The sequence below is a fragment of the Ruditapes philippinarum genome, unplaced genomic scaffold (assembly GCF_026571515.1).
Source record: "Ruditapes philippinarum isolate M1 unplaced genomic scaffold, ASM2657151v2 ctg1500_1_1_1_1, whole genome shotgun sequence".
NCBI classification, from domain to species: Eukaryota; Metazoa; Mollusca; class Bivalvia; order Venerida; family Veneridae; genus Ruditapes; species Ruditapes philippinarum.
The window spans coordinates 1-18,470 of NW_026857904.1; the positions used below are offsets into that span (position 1 = coordinate 1).

General features: G+C 33.1%; 2 protein-coding genes across 2 annotated transcripts; one reads left to right on the forward strand and one right to left on the reverse strand.

Moving 5' to 3' along the window:
- Nucleotides 1–350: 350 nt before the first annotated feature.
- On the reverse strand, nt 351–1,903 carry LOC132751466 (organic cation transporter protein-like; the record flags this gene model as incomplete). Its single annotated transcript, XM_060741620.1, is given in 2 exon segments — nt 351–547; nt 1,624–1,903. A coding segment is annotated over 1 exon segment (143 nt), but the record flags the coding sequence as incomplete, so codon positions are not given.
- Nucleotides 1,904–8,649: 6,746 nt separating this feature from the next.
- Nucleotides 8,650–17,930, forward strand: LOC132751460 (phosphatidylinositol glycan anchor biosynthesis class U protein-like). The gene is made up of 6 exons (XM_060741615.1): nt 8,650–8,791; nt 10,287–10,444; nt 11,182–11,325; nt 11,675–11,799; nt 12,518–12,660; nt 14,042–17,930. Exons 1-6 carry the CDS (start codon nt 8,711–8,713, stop codon nt 14,150–14,152), a joined length of 762 nt encoding a protein of 253 aa, XP_060597598.1. The 5' UTR covers nt 8,650–8,710; the 3' UTR covers nt 14,153–17,930.
- Nucleotides 17,931–18,470: the final 540 nt, after the last annotated feature.

Here is an 18,470-nt window from a genome sequence, read left to right on the forward strand (position 1 = left end):
TTTGATAGATTGAAACAGAATTGACTCCTTGAAATTTTTTTAAATCATGATATTTTCCCAAAAACACTAAGCTGAGTTTTACTTCCCAAATTAGCAATTTTAGCGATAATTTTTTCGGGTAAGGCCTCTTCCCAATTAAGTGAGAGAATAACCCTTTGGTATTTGTATTGAAAGTTAGCAGGGCAATTGGTTACTACGTTCCACTAAGTAAATAAGTGACAGAATTTGACTGCCTACACGAATAAGAAGGACATTTTTTTTTTTTTAAATTGGAGCGATTTCATTAATCAGCAATTGATATTGAACACTAAGTGATAAAATTGTTTGATAGATTGGAAAGTAATTGTTACCTATGGTCTGGTGTATAAAGTAAGATGATATTCCCCATCATATAACAGCCTACACTGATGGCAGGTATACATAGTAACAGATACAACCGTTTCTGGTAGAAACCAAACTCCCCCAGCTCATGTAGTATATCATCAAACTTCATCTTGAACAACTTGCTTGATCTTCTTCTTTCTTAATACCAGTCATGTATTTCTAGCTGTTTTGATTAAAAGAAAGGTTTCAGTAGTTTATAATATTGAAATATTTATTAATTTTGATTTTATTTAACTGGAGCAAGATCCATGCTGTTAGCTATCTGTTTCTCTACTTGTTATAGGGTTTTTTAAGCGAACAGCATGGATCCTGATCAGACTGCGCAGAGGCGCAGGCTGGTCTGGATCCTTGCTGGTCGCAAACCCATTATGTTGGTTTTGTCATGACACGGCTCAAATGTTATTTATGAGTCCCAAGTAGCAATGGCATCTCTGACCTAGATATCTTAAATATAATTATCCTTCTTTAAAATTTGAACAAAACAATTTATCAGTATTAGGAAAAATGTCAGAATATGTACTGACTGAATAGCAAAATAGTGCAGATCATGAAAATCAAATGGCAAGACCTAGGTCTGCACTGGTCGAAAACTAGGTAAATTTAGTTGCCTCGAGCAGGCAGAGGGTTAAGTAAGTGATCCAAGTTTGGCAAGATACAATAACAGTGATCAGACATCTAATGTGATAAAAGATTTTATTATAAAAAAAAAAATCATTTGATAATTATTTGTGAATTTTCTGTAAAAAATAAAGATTTACCACTTAAATTTACCTGTTTTAAAATGAATTTATTCGTTTAAATTGTTTCAGAAGTTCCAAAATCTGTCATTAAATTTCATGATTTTGGCATTGTAATAAAGTGTATTTTCCTTGCAAATATTGATAAAAAAAATAATATTTTTTATTTTCTCAAGATCAAAATATTTTGTTTCAGCTGAGAAAGTATTCAAGTTAGATATTTATTTATTATAAATAAACAACAATTGATGTGTGTGATGAAAATTAGTAAATAGGAAAAGTTTGTTGTAACATTAATTTAAGAACATTTTTAATGTAAGACAATATAAAAAGCAAGTACCTTTAAAATGGAATAATGATAAAAAGTTCCAGATTTCCAATTCAGGCTTTTGAAAATTATTTTTCATGACTAAATAACAAATTTTATGATACTAATGAAGTAGTGTATGAAACAATTTTGCATTTTCATTTATAATACTATTAAAAACACTATCATACATACTTTCTTAAGTTAAATTCCAGTATCACTGTATGTGAACCATAATTAAAGTAAGTCTCATAGCCGTGATATATAAAAGGTCCTTCACTACATGTACATACAAGGGAATGTCATGCCACAGTGTGCAACTGGTGATTTTATGATGCCAGTACAGTAATATCATGTCCATGCATTGGCAAAAAGGTGAAATCTTTGTTTGTTATGGCAAGGGACAGTTGAAATACAAGAGGCACTATTCTGAAAGCAGCTATGAATATTTTTAGAGTTATGCCTCTTTTCAACTTTTTTTTGATATTAGTAGGATGATTTCAAAACTATCAAAGCTATCAACTTGAAACTTGTATTTGATTATCTTGACAAGACACAGTTGTAAGACAAGGGTCATTATTCTGACACTTTTATTTAGTTATACCCCTTTTAAGGTTATGATAATTGTAAAAATTGGTTATTAAAAGTTGTTGCCCTTCACAGATGAGCGTAAACACTGCTTGCGGAGCTCTTGTTAAAACTTTAGACCTATTTAATAGTGAAATTTATGTAACATCACTCTTATCAATATGAATCCAGTCAGTATGTTGGTTAAATATCAGTTTTTTCTAACTAAAAAAAAGGCAAGAAGGCAATTGTGTTAATTACAATTGAAAATAATGTGTGCATCATGGGTCACCAAAGGTCACTTGAATGCATCTGCATGTAAATTAGTTGTGTGTAACATCAGCACAGAAATTCACCATGGACAAATGGGCACCTGAGGCCTTCCTCCACCAGAAAAGCTGGATACTGTGTTGATGCCATGTAAAACCCAAGATCACTAATTTTTACTAAGATGATTTATTTTGAAGTATACCTCAATCAAGCTTACCGGTATTATTTTTGTTTCTGAACTTTGGCTTATGAATGTGAAATAGATTGACTAACTGGTAAACATAGAGATTTATTTTAAAAAGTGCGCAATTATTGAATTAGGGACATAAATCTATCATAGTCTTGTTTGACTTTGGATAGGGAGGTGGCTTCAGCAAACAGGTGTAGCAATACTACAAAAACTGTTTACTGAAGTCTCTTTAGCTTCCAAGACCCATAAGTCTAGCATGCATCTTTAAGACTAGAGTATTCAATCAATACCTGTAACTATTGCAAGCATCATTAAAATTGTTATTAAAATATTCAAGCAAGACCCATAACTTTTGCATACATCTTTGAAATCAAGACCCATAACTCTAGCATACATCAGTTTTCCTATCTCTGAACTCTTGAAAAATTCCTGCATGGCTTTTGATTGTTACTAACAAGCAGTGAGGGTATTGGAAGCCCAGCCCTGTGGCAATAGATTTAATTGGAATGTTATAATATTAACTGCAGAACGTTTTGCTAATGATATTATCAAAAATAACATTTGAATCAAATTATTCATTTTGTACTACTTTATATGGAAATTTTATTCAAAGATTTGTCCAGCAATACTTCTGCATGTAACAATTACAGGTTAACCATGGTGGTTAGATTATACAATCTTCACAACTTTTGGACAGGATTAGTATCATATTATTAACATTTACAATGTTGAATCTGTACACATTTAATACAAGTATAGAGCATGGCAAGCTTGTATACCTATTCTCTCTGACTCTTACTAGTCTAGAGAAGTCTAATAAATAGACTTATACGAGGGTTCTTCAAAAAGTTCTGTTATCGGGTATTAAATACAAGATAAAGAAAATATATACGAAAATGGTTTATTTCATCCCTTCAAAATATTCACCACCTACAGAAATACACTTTTGTAATCGAAATTTCCACTGTCTAAATGCATCAGAGTAGTCTGCCCTTGGTATCAGTCTCAAACACTGATATACAGCACTTCCAAGTCCGCTTCTGGTGGTATACCGACGTCCAGACAACATCTTTTTTTAGCCGGGGAAATAAAAAAAAGTCACATGGACTTAAATCCGGCGAATAAGGGGGGTGGCTTAACACATTTACCATTTCTTCAGCGAGAAAGTTAACAACCCCCTTGCTTTTATGCGCGGGGGCATTATCATGTAGTAAATTAACTCCCCTTAATCCAGTACTGGGACGTTTCTTTTTATAAAACTTTTTTATCCTTTTTAGCACAACGTTCTTATAATATGTTCCAGTGATTGATTTTCCAGATTGTGATGGTATCTGAATAACTGGACCAAGATGATTGAAAAAAATGGTGTACAGAACTTTCGTTGAGCTTTTCTGCCGTTTAGCCACTACTGGACGTTTTTGATTTTTTCCTCTCCATTGTTTATTATCACCCCTCCTTTGTGGCTCAAACATGTAGACCCAAGTCTCATCTCCAGTTAACATATTAGAAATAGTCCTGCTGTTAAATGTTTTGAACTCTTTAAGGAGTTTTTTAGAACACATGACTCTCATTTTTTTCTGGTCATTGGTCAGTAAATGGGGCACCCAACGTGCACAAACCTTTTTAAGTCCAAGTTTTTTTGATAGAATTTCATGAACACTTCCTTCTGAAATGCCAACACTATTAGCCATATCCTTTACTGTATAACGGCCATCTTCTTCCACCAATGCTTTCACAGCAGCCACATGCTTATCAGTCACTGACGACTTCGGACGTCCACTTCGATGACAATCTTTAATCACAGAAAGCCCACCTTTAAATTTTTTCGCCCACCTACAAACTGTCATAAATGATACCACAGAATGTCCATAAATACCATTCAGCTCATTATAAATGTCTTTTGGAGATATATGCAAAGCAGTGCGACTTTTAATATAAGTGCGTACTTCAACTTTGTAATGTCGTTTCATTGTTATTTCCAAAATATGGCCAGTGTATATGAGTGACACTACTTTAAAACTGAATAATTTTGTCAGTATTGCATCGATTTGCACGTTTTTTTCGTGCTTATATAGTGTGAATATTTATGTACATAACTGTATATGTTTATTGAAGCAAAACCGTCGATTTCGCTACGGAAGACCATTGGTAACAAAACTTTTTGAATAAACCTCGTATATTTTAAAATCTTCTCACAAACTACAATGTGCTGAGCATAGAAACACAGCATGTAGTAACTTGTGGTTCTCTATGAAAGCTATATAAATCATGGGAGTTGAAGTCAAAATTGGCCCAACCTGGGAATCACTTAGTTTATGTTGACTTGTACATAGAAAACATATTAAAGGCATATTGTGTTAAACTACAATGTCCAGAGATAAGAGTTTTGCATATAGCATTGCCTTGTGGACTTCAGCAGAAGTTATAATCAAACATACCACTTGGGACTAAATATGTACACTGACTTGCTGGGTCACTTAGATATAAACATAATTTTATGAAGTAATTAAATATGACTAAAACATATTCTTTTGACTCTACAATGCTCAGAGCATTTATGTTTTACATATTATTCACCTTGTGGTTGTCTAAAAAGTTATATGAATCAAATTTTTTGCGTCTAAATGGCCCCAGTCTCGGGGGTAACAGGTTACTTAGAGTTGTGGTTACTTATTTCATGCAGACTTGGGAGCCATTCTCAAGTCATGTTTGGCATGTATCATTTTCAGCAGACATCTACAAATATTTGATAGATAGGCTTACTCCGGAATTAAGAAAATTTTGGGTTTTCCCAGCTTATCCGGGGTACAAACTTATTTTTAAAGTTACAGCTTCGAAAATAAGCGTTACAGGTGACAAATTTATTGTGAATGGTAATGCACTGTGAAGCTATAATGGTAAAAGTTTGAACTGGGGGATTAGAATGGAAAAACCCACATTTGCCGAGTTCGGGATAATATCAATTGACAGCAGGGGTTAAAATGTTACATCCCATTAGCCTTACTACTTAATTTTGCATTGAAGAATTGTGACCTTTCCTAGTAATGCACATGGATTTTCAGTTTGGCGGGTAATAGTAGTCATTCAGCGTTGAGAGAGCCTACCAGTTAACACGTAAATTAATTTTCAAATTTAATTATTTCCAGTTCGTTTTGATTATGAAAAATAGAATGTATAATTTGGAATAGTTGTAAATTAAATATTTTGAAACAGTATCATGTGATTAAATACTTCAAACATTTTGATTAATGAATTATATGCTTAAATATATGATTTGTCATCGTGATATGTGAATGTGAAATGTATATTGATTTCATTTATATATGAATATATAGTTTGTTTTGCTCTCTCAAGCGCTCTGAACAAATTAAACACTAAATTTAATTTGATATTGATTGTTGTTGTTTTTGGAGACGAGGTGTTATAAGGGAAATACTGAAACCAAGATAATCATTCTTTTGGCAAGACATTGACCTATGACATTGAATGTAATTCTGAGTGAACTTGATTTCAGATAGATATTAAATATTTTTATTTGTACAAAATTATTATTTCCTATTTTCATTTTGAATAAATGTTAATAGTATTAAGCTAAAGATCAGAAACATGATTAATATCTTCTTATGTTATGATGAATAAGGTGATAAAACTAAATAAAGGGACTGTAAGAAATTTAATCCCAGTATTTCCTTATCAAAAAGTATACAAATGACCTTGTTGAAATTCCCTTATTTCTAGGCATTACAACATTTTGGTATGAATAGAAGAAAGAAATGACCTAGATAGTAAATAGTATTGTAGGCCAATCCTAGAAGGATAGTAAATTGGAGAATTATATGTTAAAGGCACATTATGCCTCAGAAACAAATAAATTTTTCATTCTTTAGAAAGTGCAAATATGAGGGTTTTTTTTAACATTTAGATAATGATTCTAGAGCATGTTAGATGGTTATCACCTGAAGGAAGTTGCACTGAATATGAAATTATTTGTCATAAAGGTAGTAAAATGTAAACAAAATAGTACTTAGACTTCCATGCAAAATACTAAATCATTTTAGTATGACTTTACTAAAAAGCAACAGAAGCAAAGGATGGTTCAACAAGTTGGCCAAGAAGTATATTTTTTTTAAAAAATAACAAAACACCAAGAACGAAAATGCTTGTGATAAATTGTTATAATAACTTATTTCTGAAGCATAATGGGCCTTTAAAAAAATAACACATTTTTTATCTATTACATGCAGTAATAAAATGTTATCATGGCTGCCTTTATTTTACTGTAGTCCCAAAGTTATAGATTGAAGATGAATTTCGGTCGGATTTTTATTTGATTTAGGTGTACTAATATTAACTTTTATGCTCCCATTTCGGGTGGTGGGGGATCATAGATTTGCCCTTCTCTGTCCATCACTTTATTCATCTGTTGACTGATAGAAGAAATGTGGAATGTATGGGCATTCATGCCCTATGGACACATTCTAGTGACCTTTTAATTTTATAGGCTATTTTGACATTTCTTTAGTTTTTAGAAAATATTGTTGCTTTGATTTAATAAATAGTGACAGCTTTAAAAACTACTGCAATAAGCTTGCAGAAGGGTAGGGTCATTTTGTGTCGCCTTGAAAAAGGCGCCATGTAGGGGTTACTTTTGTCGGCGTTGTCAGCGTCGTTGTCGGCGTTATGGCGTCCCCTAAAGCTTGTGCTGAGTATAAGACAGTCATTATAAGTTTGATTGACTTCAAACTTGGTATGAATGCTTCTGATAATGACCCGAAGTGCAGTGCACAAGAACCGGTACTCTGCACTTCTTATTTTTTGAGTTATTGCCCTTTGTTAATTTTCATACTTTATTTTTGTCCGAGCCATTTCTCCTAAAGTATAAAATCTATGGACTTGAAACTTCATAGGATGATAGATCTCATTAAGAAGAAGTGCAGTGCACAAGAATGTCACTCTGCATTTCTTATTTTTGGAGTTATTGCCCTTTGATAATTTTCATACTTTATTTTTGTCTGGGCCATTTCTCCTAAAGTATAAAAGCTATAGACTTGAAACTTCATAGGATAATAGATCTCATTAAGAAGAAGTGCAGTGCACAAGAACTGGTACTCTGCATTTTTTTTTTTTTTTTTGAGTTATTGCCCTTTGTTAATTTTCATACTTTATTTTTGTCCAGGCCATTTCTCATAAATTATATAGAGGATATTAAATGAGTGTAAGTTCAATACAGAATTTATTGCATGAGTTGAATAAAATTATATTATGCGAGCCTCTGGCGAGCATAATATTGTTTTATTCCACGAGTGCAATAAATTCAGTAATGAACTTACACGAATTTAATATCCTATTTATCACATACCCAAAATAAAGACCGTTTAAAGTGAAATAAAAGTCATTTTTCATTGACGCGCCTATAGTATAACGCTAACATTCAGCGCGTCTTTACTCTTTGTTCGTATAACACTAATGACGTCAAGTCAAACTATATGCACGGCCGTGCAATACCATATTTACGGAGTCGCAAAATCGGCACGGGTGTGTGATAAAAAGCTTTAGACTTGAAACTTAATAGGATGATAGATCTTATTGATAAGAAGTGCAGTGCACAGAAACTGCTGCTCTGCATTTCTTATTTTTTGAGTTATTGTCCTTTGTTGATTTTCAAATTTCATTTTTGTCGTGGGCATTTCTCCTAAACTATATTGTTCACAAGGCGACACATCCGACTCGCGGAGTTCTAGTTTTTTTTGGGTTTTTTGGCGTCTTGTTAAGTTATAGAACATAGTTGTAGTTATTTTAGTTTGAATATGATGCATTGGAACCATTCTTAAATTATGTCATTGGAATAAAAGTTTTCAAGTTATAAAGCTAGCTTCCTGAAGGTGTTAACTTTGTGTTTGTTTATTTTTTGAATGCCAGCTTGGGACTAGAATAATACACAGAAAAGGTATCAAGCATGATTTCTGCCATCAGAGGTGGTAAAATCATTTGTCCTTCATGCCCAGGTTGTCACACAGCCTGTACAGACAAGTGAAATTTTACCAAAAATTAAAGATATGATCAGATCATTTGGACAAGTAAGTCAAAATCAGATTTTGCCAGCTCTGCTGCAGCCATGTTTAAATTGAATTTGTCACTGTCACCTATGTATTTAATGATATTAGGTACATTAGACGGTAAATTTTATTTATAAATCGATTTGGCTATAAATGATTACTTAACTCCTATCTATTTTCAGGCAACAAATGGCTATGTATGGCTTCAATAGCTTTTGCATCATATCAATCACTGTATCCCATCATGCTGGTTGTTCCAGCAGCCATCTTCTTCAATACTGTAAGTACTTGTAGAAATAAAGTCTTAATTTATAGATCTATTCTTCAATGAAATACAGCAATATGGTACTTAATATTTACAATATATAGGTAATGTATATAGTTTTTCAATGTGTATGACTTTTAATATGAATATTGAACACATTCTAATGGTGCCTATACCATGTGACTTTTTGTGATCTGCATGATGGCAGAAAAGAAATACCAAAGACTGTCCAGGGTTGAGTAACCAGAAGCATTCGTCAGAGTTACGATCATCGTTAAGCCTTGGTTAAGCTCTAGTTAGTAATTTACCTTCTAACCTAAAACGTTCGTTATTCCAAAAATTCTAACGAAACTGTCGTTAATTAACGAAAACTTCGGAGTACACGTTAGACCTTCGTTGAAGGAAAAACAACGTGTGAAGCTCTTTCAACAAATTTTTTATGAGTATATATTATTTTTTTGTATTGTTTATGCATTTCTATCAATGTATCATCACACTAAGTATGATTATGTACTATGTACATGTCAAAATAAAATAATGTTCTGTTCTGTATTTTATTGTATATTCAAAGACTTAGGATTGCTTTCTTTAGATGCAATTTACGGCGAACGTTTTGTATGCATACATACAGACAGACAGACACACACACACACAGACACACACACACACAGACACACACACACACACACACACACACGCGCACGCACATGCACACACACACACACACACAGAGTGTCAACTGTTTCTTTGAAGCAGCTGTGTGTTCACAGATATATATGGCTGTACATTTGTACAAAAAAATTTAAAACAATTTATAAACAGTTTAAAAACAATTATTTGTATTGTTGATATTGCATTTTAATTAATGGGGGTAATGAGGTAACCAAATACAAAGAATGTTTTTTGGAAAACTTTTGTTTTCGTTAAATACAATGATTTTTTCAACCCTAAAACATTCCATGTCTGCGTTACTCACTAGAATGAGAGAGTTCTACACTTTATAAGTTTTTAATGAAACACTTCATAAGTTATGGAAGAAAACAATATCTGGACTGTCTATTGTACAGGATCAAGCAGGTCATAAAATGATGTGTGGTATGTACATTATTCTACACAAACCTAGAATAATTGTCTGTCTCCAGTATAGGATGAAGTGGTGAATCTCTTACATTTGAGTTAATGTAAGTTTGAATATTGAAATAAAATCCAGTTTAAATTCAAAAATGTATTGTTTTATTTTAAAAAAAACATGTTTCAATGTTGACAACCCTGCAAACTGACAGATTGTTGGTGGTACTTCTGTGGTGCCAGTATGAGCTTTAATTAATGTACAAGGGGCATCTAGGGTCTAAAGTTGATACAAATTTACTTAAGTTTCATCATGTTGGAAGCTCTAAGCTTATTGAAACATTCCAAGGGTCTTTAACACTTTTAAAGTTAAAAAATCTGTGAGTCACTTTGCTGAAAAAAAATACAATGTACTTTTAAATGTGCAATCTGCTTATTTCAGAACATGTCCGATGGGAAGAAATCAAAGGAATCCGTGCCACTGCCAGTGTATGGACGGACAGCTATGATTAGTCTAGGATTCACAGCTATATTAATTTTTGTGTCCTATTTTTTTTTTGCACATTCTTGGAAGTTCCTGCATGCTACAACAGGCTTTATGTAAGGTTCTTTGTAGATTCTTTCAAGAAATACTCTCTATTTAACTGAGTAAAATTACAGAATGCACTGTTCCTGAATATTTTGTACAAGTTTAGTTTTCAGCGTTTTGATGATACCTTATTTTAGGTTTTGTAACATCTGAAACTGTACGTGAAATGGCTGTTTTAAACTTGCTTTGGTATAGACATATTTATTTAAGCTTGATTGCTAAACAAGTGCTTTCAACTTAAATTAATCACTTTCGAACCAGTACTGGTGTCAAATGAAGAAACATGATTGTGATCTGATTAGGGCTCAAACCAGTGATCCCTGGGTTGAGAGGCAGACACACTTACCACTAGGCCACCACTTTCTTTCACACTTGCTTTGATGTGTGGACATTGTTAGATAATCAGGGGTGTCAAAATCAATTGTCCGTATTGCCCAGATTGTTCCATAGCCTGTACAAACAAGTGGCATCTTGAAGAAATACTATATAAATATCATATGAATAACTTAAGGGAATGCTTCAGTTAAAAATGGAGAAGTTAGTCGTAATCAGATTTTGGTGACCCAGGATAATAAAGATTGTTTCAGACTATTAAGTATTAAAAGAAAAATTATGAACTCTTGACATAGAAACTTTATCTTAATGTAATTATTGGCCTTCACAAAATATGTATAAGAATGTAAATTTGCCACTGTTAAAGCCACACAAGTGGTGATTAAATCATGAATTTTAAAATTGTCTATTTCAGCCTAGGTGTGCCAGATCTAACACCAAACATGGGGGTATTTTGGTATTTTTTCACAGAGATGTTTGAGCATTTTCGTCCATTTTTCATTTGTGTGTTCCAGATCAACGCATTTCTCTACACAGTTCCACTAGCTATCAAACTGAAGTATGCATGTTTTTGAATAGTGTTTTTTTTTTAAATAAATAGCAAAGTAAAAGAAATGTTGCAGATGCATACATACTAAAAAATCGCTTTTTCTGTGTATTACAATTAACCTTATCTGCTTGTTGTTTTATTAAACAATAGTTTCCATTTTATATTTCACAAAAGATTGTGTGGTGATGTTAACATAGATATTTCTGAGTTGAGATAACATCAACATTTATTTTTTGTTCTGATCAGACTGTGCGGATGCGCAGGCTGGTCTGGATCCATGCTGGTCGCAAACCCATTATGTTGGTTTTGTCATGACACGGCTCATTTATGTAATAGTTTTTGTATGTGTTTATTTCAGAGATCACCCAGTGTTCCTGGCCTATGTTCTAGTCACACTTATGTCAATATTTAAATCCTATCCTAGCTATGCTGATGTGGCAATATTTGTTACATTATTGCCAATGTGGAAACATGTCTTTTCATGTAAGTTTATTGTTTATCACATATAAGTTTCAATTTTTTATAAAGATGTACATAGTAAAAAGAAATGTTATCTGTATTTGTACCACAAAGTGTAAGATTGAATTTGTATTATGCTGTATTTGAAATCCAAATAAACAAAAAGATTGCAATCTTTTTTAAACTGCTCCCTGGAACTTAGCCAGTTTCGAAGTCTAATGAGGAAATATGATTTCAGATCCAAATAGGGTCCAAATCCATGTTTACTAGGTAGGGAGGCAAACATCTTTGGCCACTGCCCTTATATGTTGGATTTAAGTCCCATCAATATTGTAGAGGTAACATGGTGACTATCCAGTTTTACTGGTAAATGAAGACCTTTGGAGCTCCTTCTTGTATTATTTTAAGCTTAACTTATATGAGCACCAAAGACAGTTGTAATACAAAACGTGTTATGATTTCAAGGAAGAAGACTAACTGCTCATGATCAATATAGTGATTTACACATTTATAAAGCATGTAGGAAGAGAATTAGAATAAGTGAAAACATAAAAATGTTTGAAGTTCACATAAATGAGAGAGTTTAAGTTTAAACTGGCATGAAAAAAAAGAGTAGAAAAGTGTTTCATGAAAATAAAAAAAAGACAAAAGTATAAAAGGTGTTTTATGAAAAATAGACCAAAGTAGAAAAGGCGTTTGGTGTTTATCTTGTTTTAATGTGATTTTATTAATGTGATTTCAGATATGAGGAACACATTTATTGTAACCAACATGTTCCTATGTTGCACAGTACTGTCTCCTATACTGTGGCATCTGTGGATATATGCAGGCAGTGCTAATGCTAACTTCTACTTTGCTATAGCTCTCACATTCTCTACAGCACAGGTAATTTATATACTTATATCTTGTTTTATCAGACACAGTATTCTAGTGTTTGTTTAAACTTCACACACTTATTTGAGGAGGTCACTATCTCCTAACTCTGGATTTTAACTGAATTATGGCCCCATTAAAACTTAGAATATTCTTCATTATCTAGACTCTTGTTTTACTTTCAAGCAATGAAAATAGTCGAGCATGCTTGAGAAAGAAAATGAATTGGATACTGTTATTAAAACTTTATATGTATTGAAGACTAAACATTTGAATACACAATTCCATCCACAGTAAATATTAAGCTTTGAATATGAGTGTAATATTCATTGCATTAAAAATGATGGTAAGATTCATTGCATTGAAAATGATATTAATATTCATAGTGTTATGCCCAACCTTTACATGTACATCACATTGCATTGAAAATGATATTAATATTCATAGTGTTATGCCCAACCTTTACATGTACATCACATTGCATTGAAAATGATATTAATATTCAGAGCGTTTTTGTATACCATATAAGTGGTTTTTTCTGCAGGCTCCAAATTCTGAGGTTTTTCCAAATTTTGGCATGTTTTTATTTCTGCGGACTTAATTTCTGCGGCACATTGTTTGGACAAAACGTGATTTAAATTTTGCGGCTCATCTTATCAAAGTCTAAGTCACATTAATTTACCTAATTTATTTGCATGTACACATTCGCATTAAAATTTTGTTTACCGTCGTCACCGCAAAACTATATAGTAATTACAAACAATTATATTGTTTGCTTGCAAACAAATATAATGTGCCACAATAGACAGTTTGCATCTTTTAATCAGTGTGAAATGAAGTGTGAAAAATATACCCAGGTAGTATCTTTAATTTAATAAAATTGATAGAAGTTTATCGTAAATCAGACAACAATTAATGTATACGACGATTATTTAGCAGTATAAGGGTTTAAATGGTTTTAATGATTTAGTGGTAAACAAACCTTTTAGTGTACAGGCAAACACTATAATGTTTGAATTTCTTTGTTCATAAATTGGCATAATTAACAACAAGTACATCCTTACATGCACATATTGCATATTTAGCCGAAAGCAATTTTATATAACTCGATGACCCGCTAACCGTTATAATCCGTTCGTCGTTATTACTTTAAAGGAAACAGGTCATAATGTAGGACTCGTATCTTAAAAAAAAAAATGTGGAGAAATATTCTGCGGTTTTTATTTCTGCGGTGCTGAAACTGACCGCAGAAAACGCAGAAATAAAGTGACTGCAGGAAAAAACACTTATACGGTATTTGCTATGTCCAACCTATACATTTACATCACCACTGATTCTTTGTTTATCATCATATCATCATCACCCAGTTTAACTCTTTCTTTTTCCTCCGCAGATTTTCCTAATCACAGATCTTCTGTTTGCCTTTCTACGTAGAGAATTTGACCTCAAAACTGGGGTCAAACATTTGATCAACGGTAAGGATGCCCAGGTGATACTAGATTGAAGACATCTCTTTATCCACGGAAACAGCTCATCTTATAATACATAAAACCAGTTCTATAAAAAAGAAACCAGTCAAAAAACCAAAGTACTGTTTTGGTAAATGAAAACCAGTCAAAAATAATTATAATAAAGACCAGTCAAAAATCTGTGTGGTATAACAATTTTATTGAGCTAAATTTGTGTCATTGACATGCCCAGCTTTCAATTATGAAGTAATCATTGATATTTTCAAGGAATCATTGATATTTTCAAGGAATCATTGTTATTTTCAAGGAATCAGTGTTATTTTCAAGGAATCAGTGTTATTTTAAAGGACTCATTGTTATTTTCAAGGACTCATTGCATTTTTCAAGGACTCATTGCTATTTTCAAGGACTCATTGCTATTTTCAAGGAATCATTGTTATGTTCAAGGAATCATTGTTATTTCAAGGAATTTTAGCATCAAATACCTGAATTAAGCAGCTGACATCACAAAGTTTGTTGTGTCTTCATAGAAGAGCAGGCTGTTATTTTCTTGTGACATTTAGAGAAAATTAAAGAGGAGTCAGTGTTATTTATATATTGAAGACTTTCTGCAGCACACTTATAGATCTGGTTAAACTACATAAGTAATGGAAATAAATGCATTCCAGCATTGTATTGTATGGTTTGTTCTAGCATTGTGCAATACAATCTTGGTGCCCTTTATAGAATCTTATCTGTTACAGATTATTGTTGTTTTGCGTACATGGACATTTGTATCTTTTTTCTCTATCTTCTCTATGTCACTACAGCACTACATATTTGATTTTGTTAGTGAGTGTTCTAATCCCACTTTATGTAGATTGTTAATTAATAGACTATTTTTTGTAGCCTCTTAATGATTTAGAATCTTGCTACAGATGTTAATTTATTTGGTGTGAAAAGCTACATTGTATCTGGCTAGCCATCAAAGACTGACTGTTCCTCTTTGAGGTTCCTTTGTGGTCAAATGAGGTCTTTTTAAATCAGTAAAACAGTTGATATTGTATATTTTATTCCATGCTGGATGATAAATGAAAATGTTTGTGTTAAAGTGACGTTATTCTCATTTTTTCATTATCGAGCTTGAGTAAAATAGTTGTATTTTTTAAAATATTTACCATTCTAATGGCGACTGAACCATATTTAATAATTACAAATATTTCGGATAAATTATAAAAACTGCCTAAAATATATAAAGACAGTCCCACTCTTTTTATAAATTGAATATTACGAATGATTAACGAAGGATATTTATTGGTATTGATGAGGTCACTTGGTTATTGATTATTCAAGTGACATTTATTTTAAAACTGAAAGCAAGTATAACAAAATGTAAAGTTATTTAAATTTTACCTGAACACTCACTTTTTGCTCTTTGTTGGGCATAATGTCACTTTAAACCTTTTTAATGAAATCCTGTGTTATTCAATATTGTTATGGATATTTTGTTCAATAATGACACATTACACATACATATATTTCAAGATGTTTTGGTGTGCTTTGATCAAAAGTGTTGTAAAATTGCAGTAGTTTGTTTATTGTTGTGTAAGTGAAAATGAAATGAAAAATTATGTATTTGCACAATTACAATCCATTCCAACAAAGTAATTCCATACCAATTGCCTGGTGTGACAGGCCATGGTTACTTAAAATAATATTAATGCAGACAAGTTTTTTTTTGTGTTTTCTGCGTTGATACAAATTGATTTTTATACGCCCGTTTGAAAAACGGGACGTATTATGGGAACGCCCCTGGCGGGCGGTCGGGCGGGCGGCGTCCAATTTTGTCCGGAGCATATCTCCTACATGTATGGAGGGATTTTAATGAAACTTCATAGAAATGTTCACCACTATGAGGAGCAGTGTCGCGCACATGAACCAGGTCTCTAGGTCAAAGGTCAAGGTCACACTTAGAGCTCATTGAAAAATGCTTGTCCGGAGCAAAACTTCCACATGTATAGAGGGATTTCAATATTACTTGGCACAAATGTTCACCATTGTGAGGCGGAGTGTCACGCGCAAGATTCAGGTCCTTGCGGCCAAGGTCAAGGTCACACATAGAGGTCAAAGTTCAGATAAAAATATGAAGATGTGTATATGGACCATTTAGTCATCATTTATTGAGGGATTGTAACACAAATGGTCATTATCAAGACTATGGCTGTGATACATATAATTTAGGTCAATATATACAAGGTCAAGGTCACTAAAGATGATGAAATATCCAGATTTTGTCCGGAGCATATCTCCTACACACATGGAGGGATTTTAATGAAATTTCATAGAAATGTTCACCATTATGAGAAGCCATGTCACGCACATGAACTAGGTCAAAGGTCAAGGTCACACTTAGAGCTCATTGAAAAACGCTTGTCCGGAGCAAAACTTCCACATGCATAGAGGGATTTCAATATAACTTGGCACAAATGTTCACCATTGTGAGGCGGAGTGTCGCGCACAAAATTCAGGTCCCTGCAGCCAAAGTCAAGGTCACACATAGAGGTCAAAGTTTAGATAAAAATATGAAAATGTGTATAGGGACGATTTAATCATCATTTATTGAGGGATTGTAACACAAATGGTCATTATCATGACTACGGCTGTGACACATATACTTTATATATGCAAGGTCACTAAAGATGGTAAAATATCCAGATTTTGTCTGGAGCATATCTCCTACATGTATGGAAGAATTTTTATAATACTTTATGGAAATGTTCACCACCATGATATGTATTGCTCCATGCATGATCCAGGTCTCCAGGTCAAAGGTCAAGGTCACACTTAGAGCTCATTGAAAAACGCTTGTCCAGAGCAAAACTTCTACATTCATAGGGGGATTTCAATATAACTTGGCACAAATGTTCACCATTGTGAGGCTGAGTGTCGCACACAAAATTCAGATCCCTGCGACCAAAGTCAAGGTTACACATAGAGGTCAAAGTTCAGATAAAAATTTGAAGATGTGTATAGGGACCATTTAGTCATCATTTATTGATGGATTGTAGCACAAATGGTAACTATCATGACTACAGGTGTGACACATTTAATTTAGGTTAATATTTGCAATGTCAAGGTCACTGGAGATGATTAAATATCCAGATGTTGTCCGGAGCATATTTTCTACATGCATGGAGGAATTTTAATGTTACTTTATAGAATTGTTCACCACCATGAGACGTAGTGCCCTGCACATGAACCAAGTCTCTAGGTCAAAGGTGAAGGTCACAGAGCTCATAGAAAAACGCTTGTCTGGAGCAAAACTTCTACATGCATAGAGGGATTTCAATATAATTTGGCACAAATGTTCATCATTGTGAGGCTGAGTGCCGTGCATAAAATTCAGGTCCCTGCGACCAAGGTCAAGGTCACACATCCTGTGCATATCTTCCCTACTGATTTGTTTTAAGGTTCATTTAACAACACAGTGCCAAGAATAAAAACTTGCTTGCTAGATAACACTTATCCATAATGCCCCAATCTCCATCTAAAGCTTTCGTAAACGGGCGTATTTTGTGACTATGGCACCCTTGTTATCTAATGTAGTCTGAATTGAAATATTACTGATTTACATCAAATTGGCTCTTTTATCCATTACATTTTGGCTGACTTAAAAAAGATATAATTATAAATAAAACCTGCATGTTGAAATTTATGTAAGGCAGTTTAAACCATATAATTATGTTGTAGATGTCCTTCACCTTTATTTTGTACCTTTGTATTGTTTTGATGTTTTTGATTGTTGTATTTTTTGAATACATGTATTTATTTATAGCTGGTTTTGTTATTAGTGTGTCCACTTCCAGGCATGAATTATTTTAGTTATCATCACCTTAGTGCAGTAATGAGTAAACTCCTTATATAATGTAATAGGAGTTAACCCATTTCTGCAACAAGGTGACATTATGTTGCCATCTTTATTTGTACATAGTTGGTAGATTGGTATCATCGTCAGATACCCACAGCCAAACCATTAACATTTATGACTGTTATGTTACATGTTAATCTCCCATGGGTATCCGACAAAGATTGGTATATGGTTACAGGAATAGTAAAAACAATGAAATAAGGTAACAAGTGAAACCCTATAATAACATCAAGCTTTGTTCCCTTTATTTCAAAATAATGTGGAAATCCTTAATATAGCACAGACACGATTCCTTCCATTGTCAGGTACCCGTGTATTATCATGTAATATGTTAACCTACATGTTGTACGACAATGATTGAAAATTTGAAATACTCTAAAACTGACAGTAAACCCTGACACTGTACAAACTAATGAGTACTTTAGAAGTGTTGAATCCAGCAATAA

Coding starts and splice junctions, on each gene's coding strand:
- LOC132751460 (XM_060741615.1), top strand. CDS start 8,711: ATGGCTTCAATAGCTTTTGCATCATATCAATCACTGTATCCCATCATG. Junction 8,792..10,286: donor CAGCCATCTTCTTCAATACT/GTAAGTACTTGT, acceptor TGCTTATTTCAG/AACATGTCCGATGGGAAGAA. Junction 11,326..11,674: donor CCACTAGCTATCAAACTGAA/GTATGCATGTTT, acceptor TGTTTATTTCAG/AGATCACCCAGTGTTCCTGG.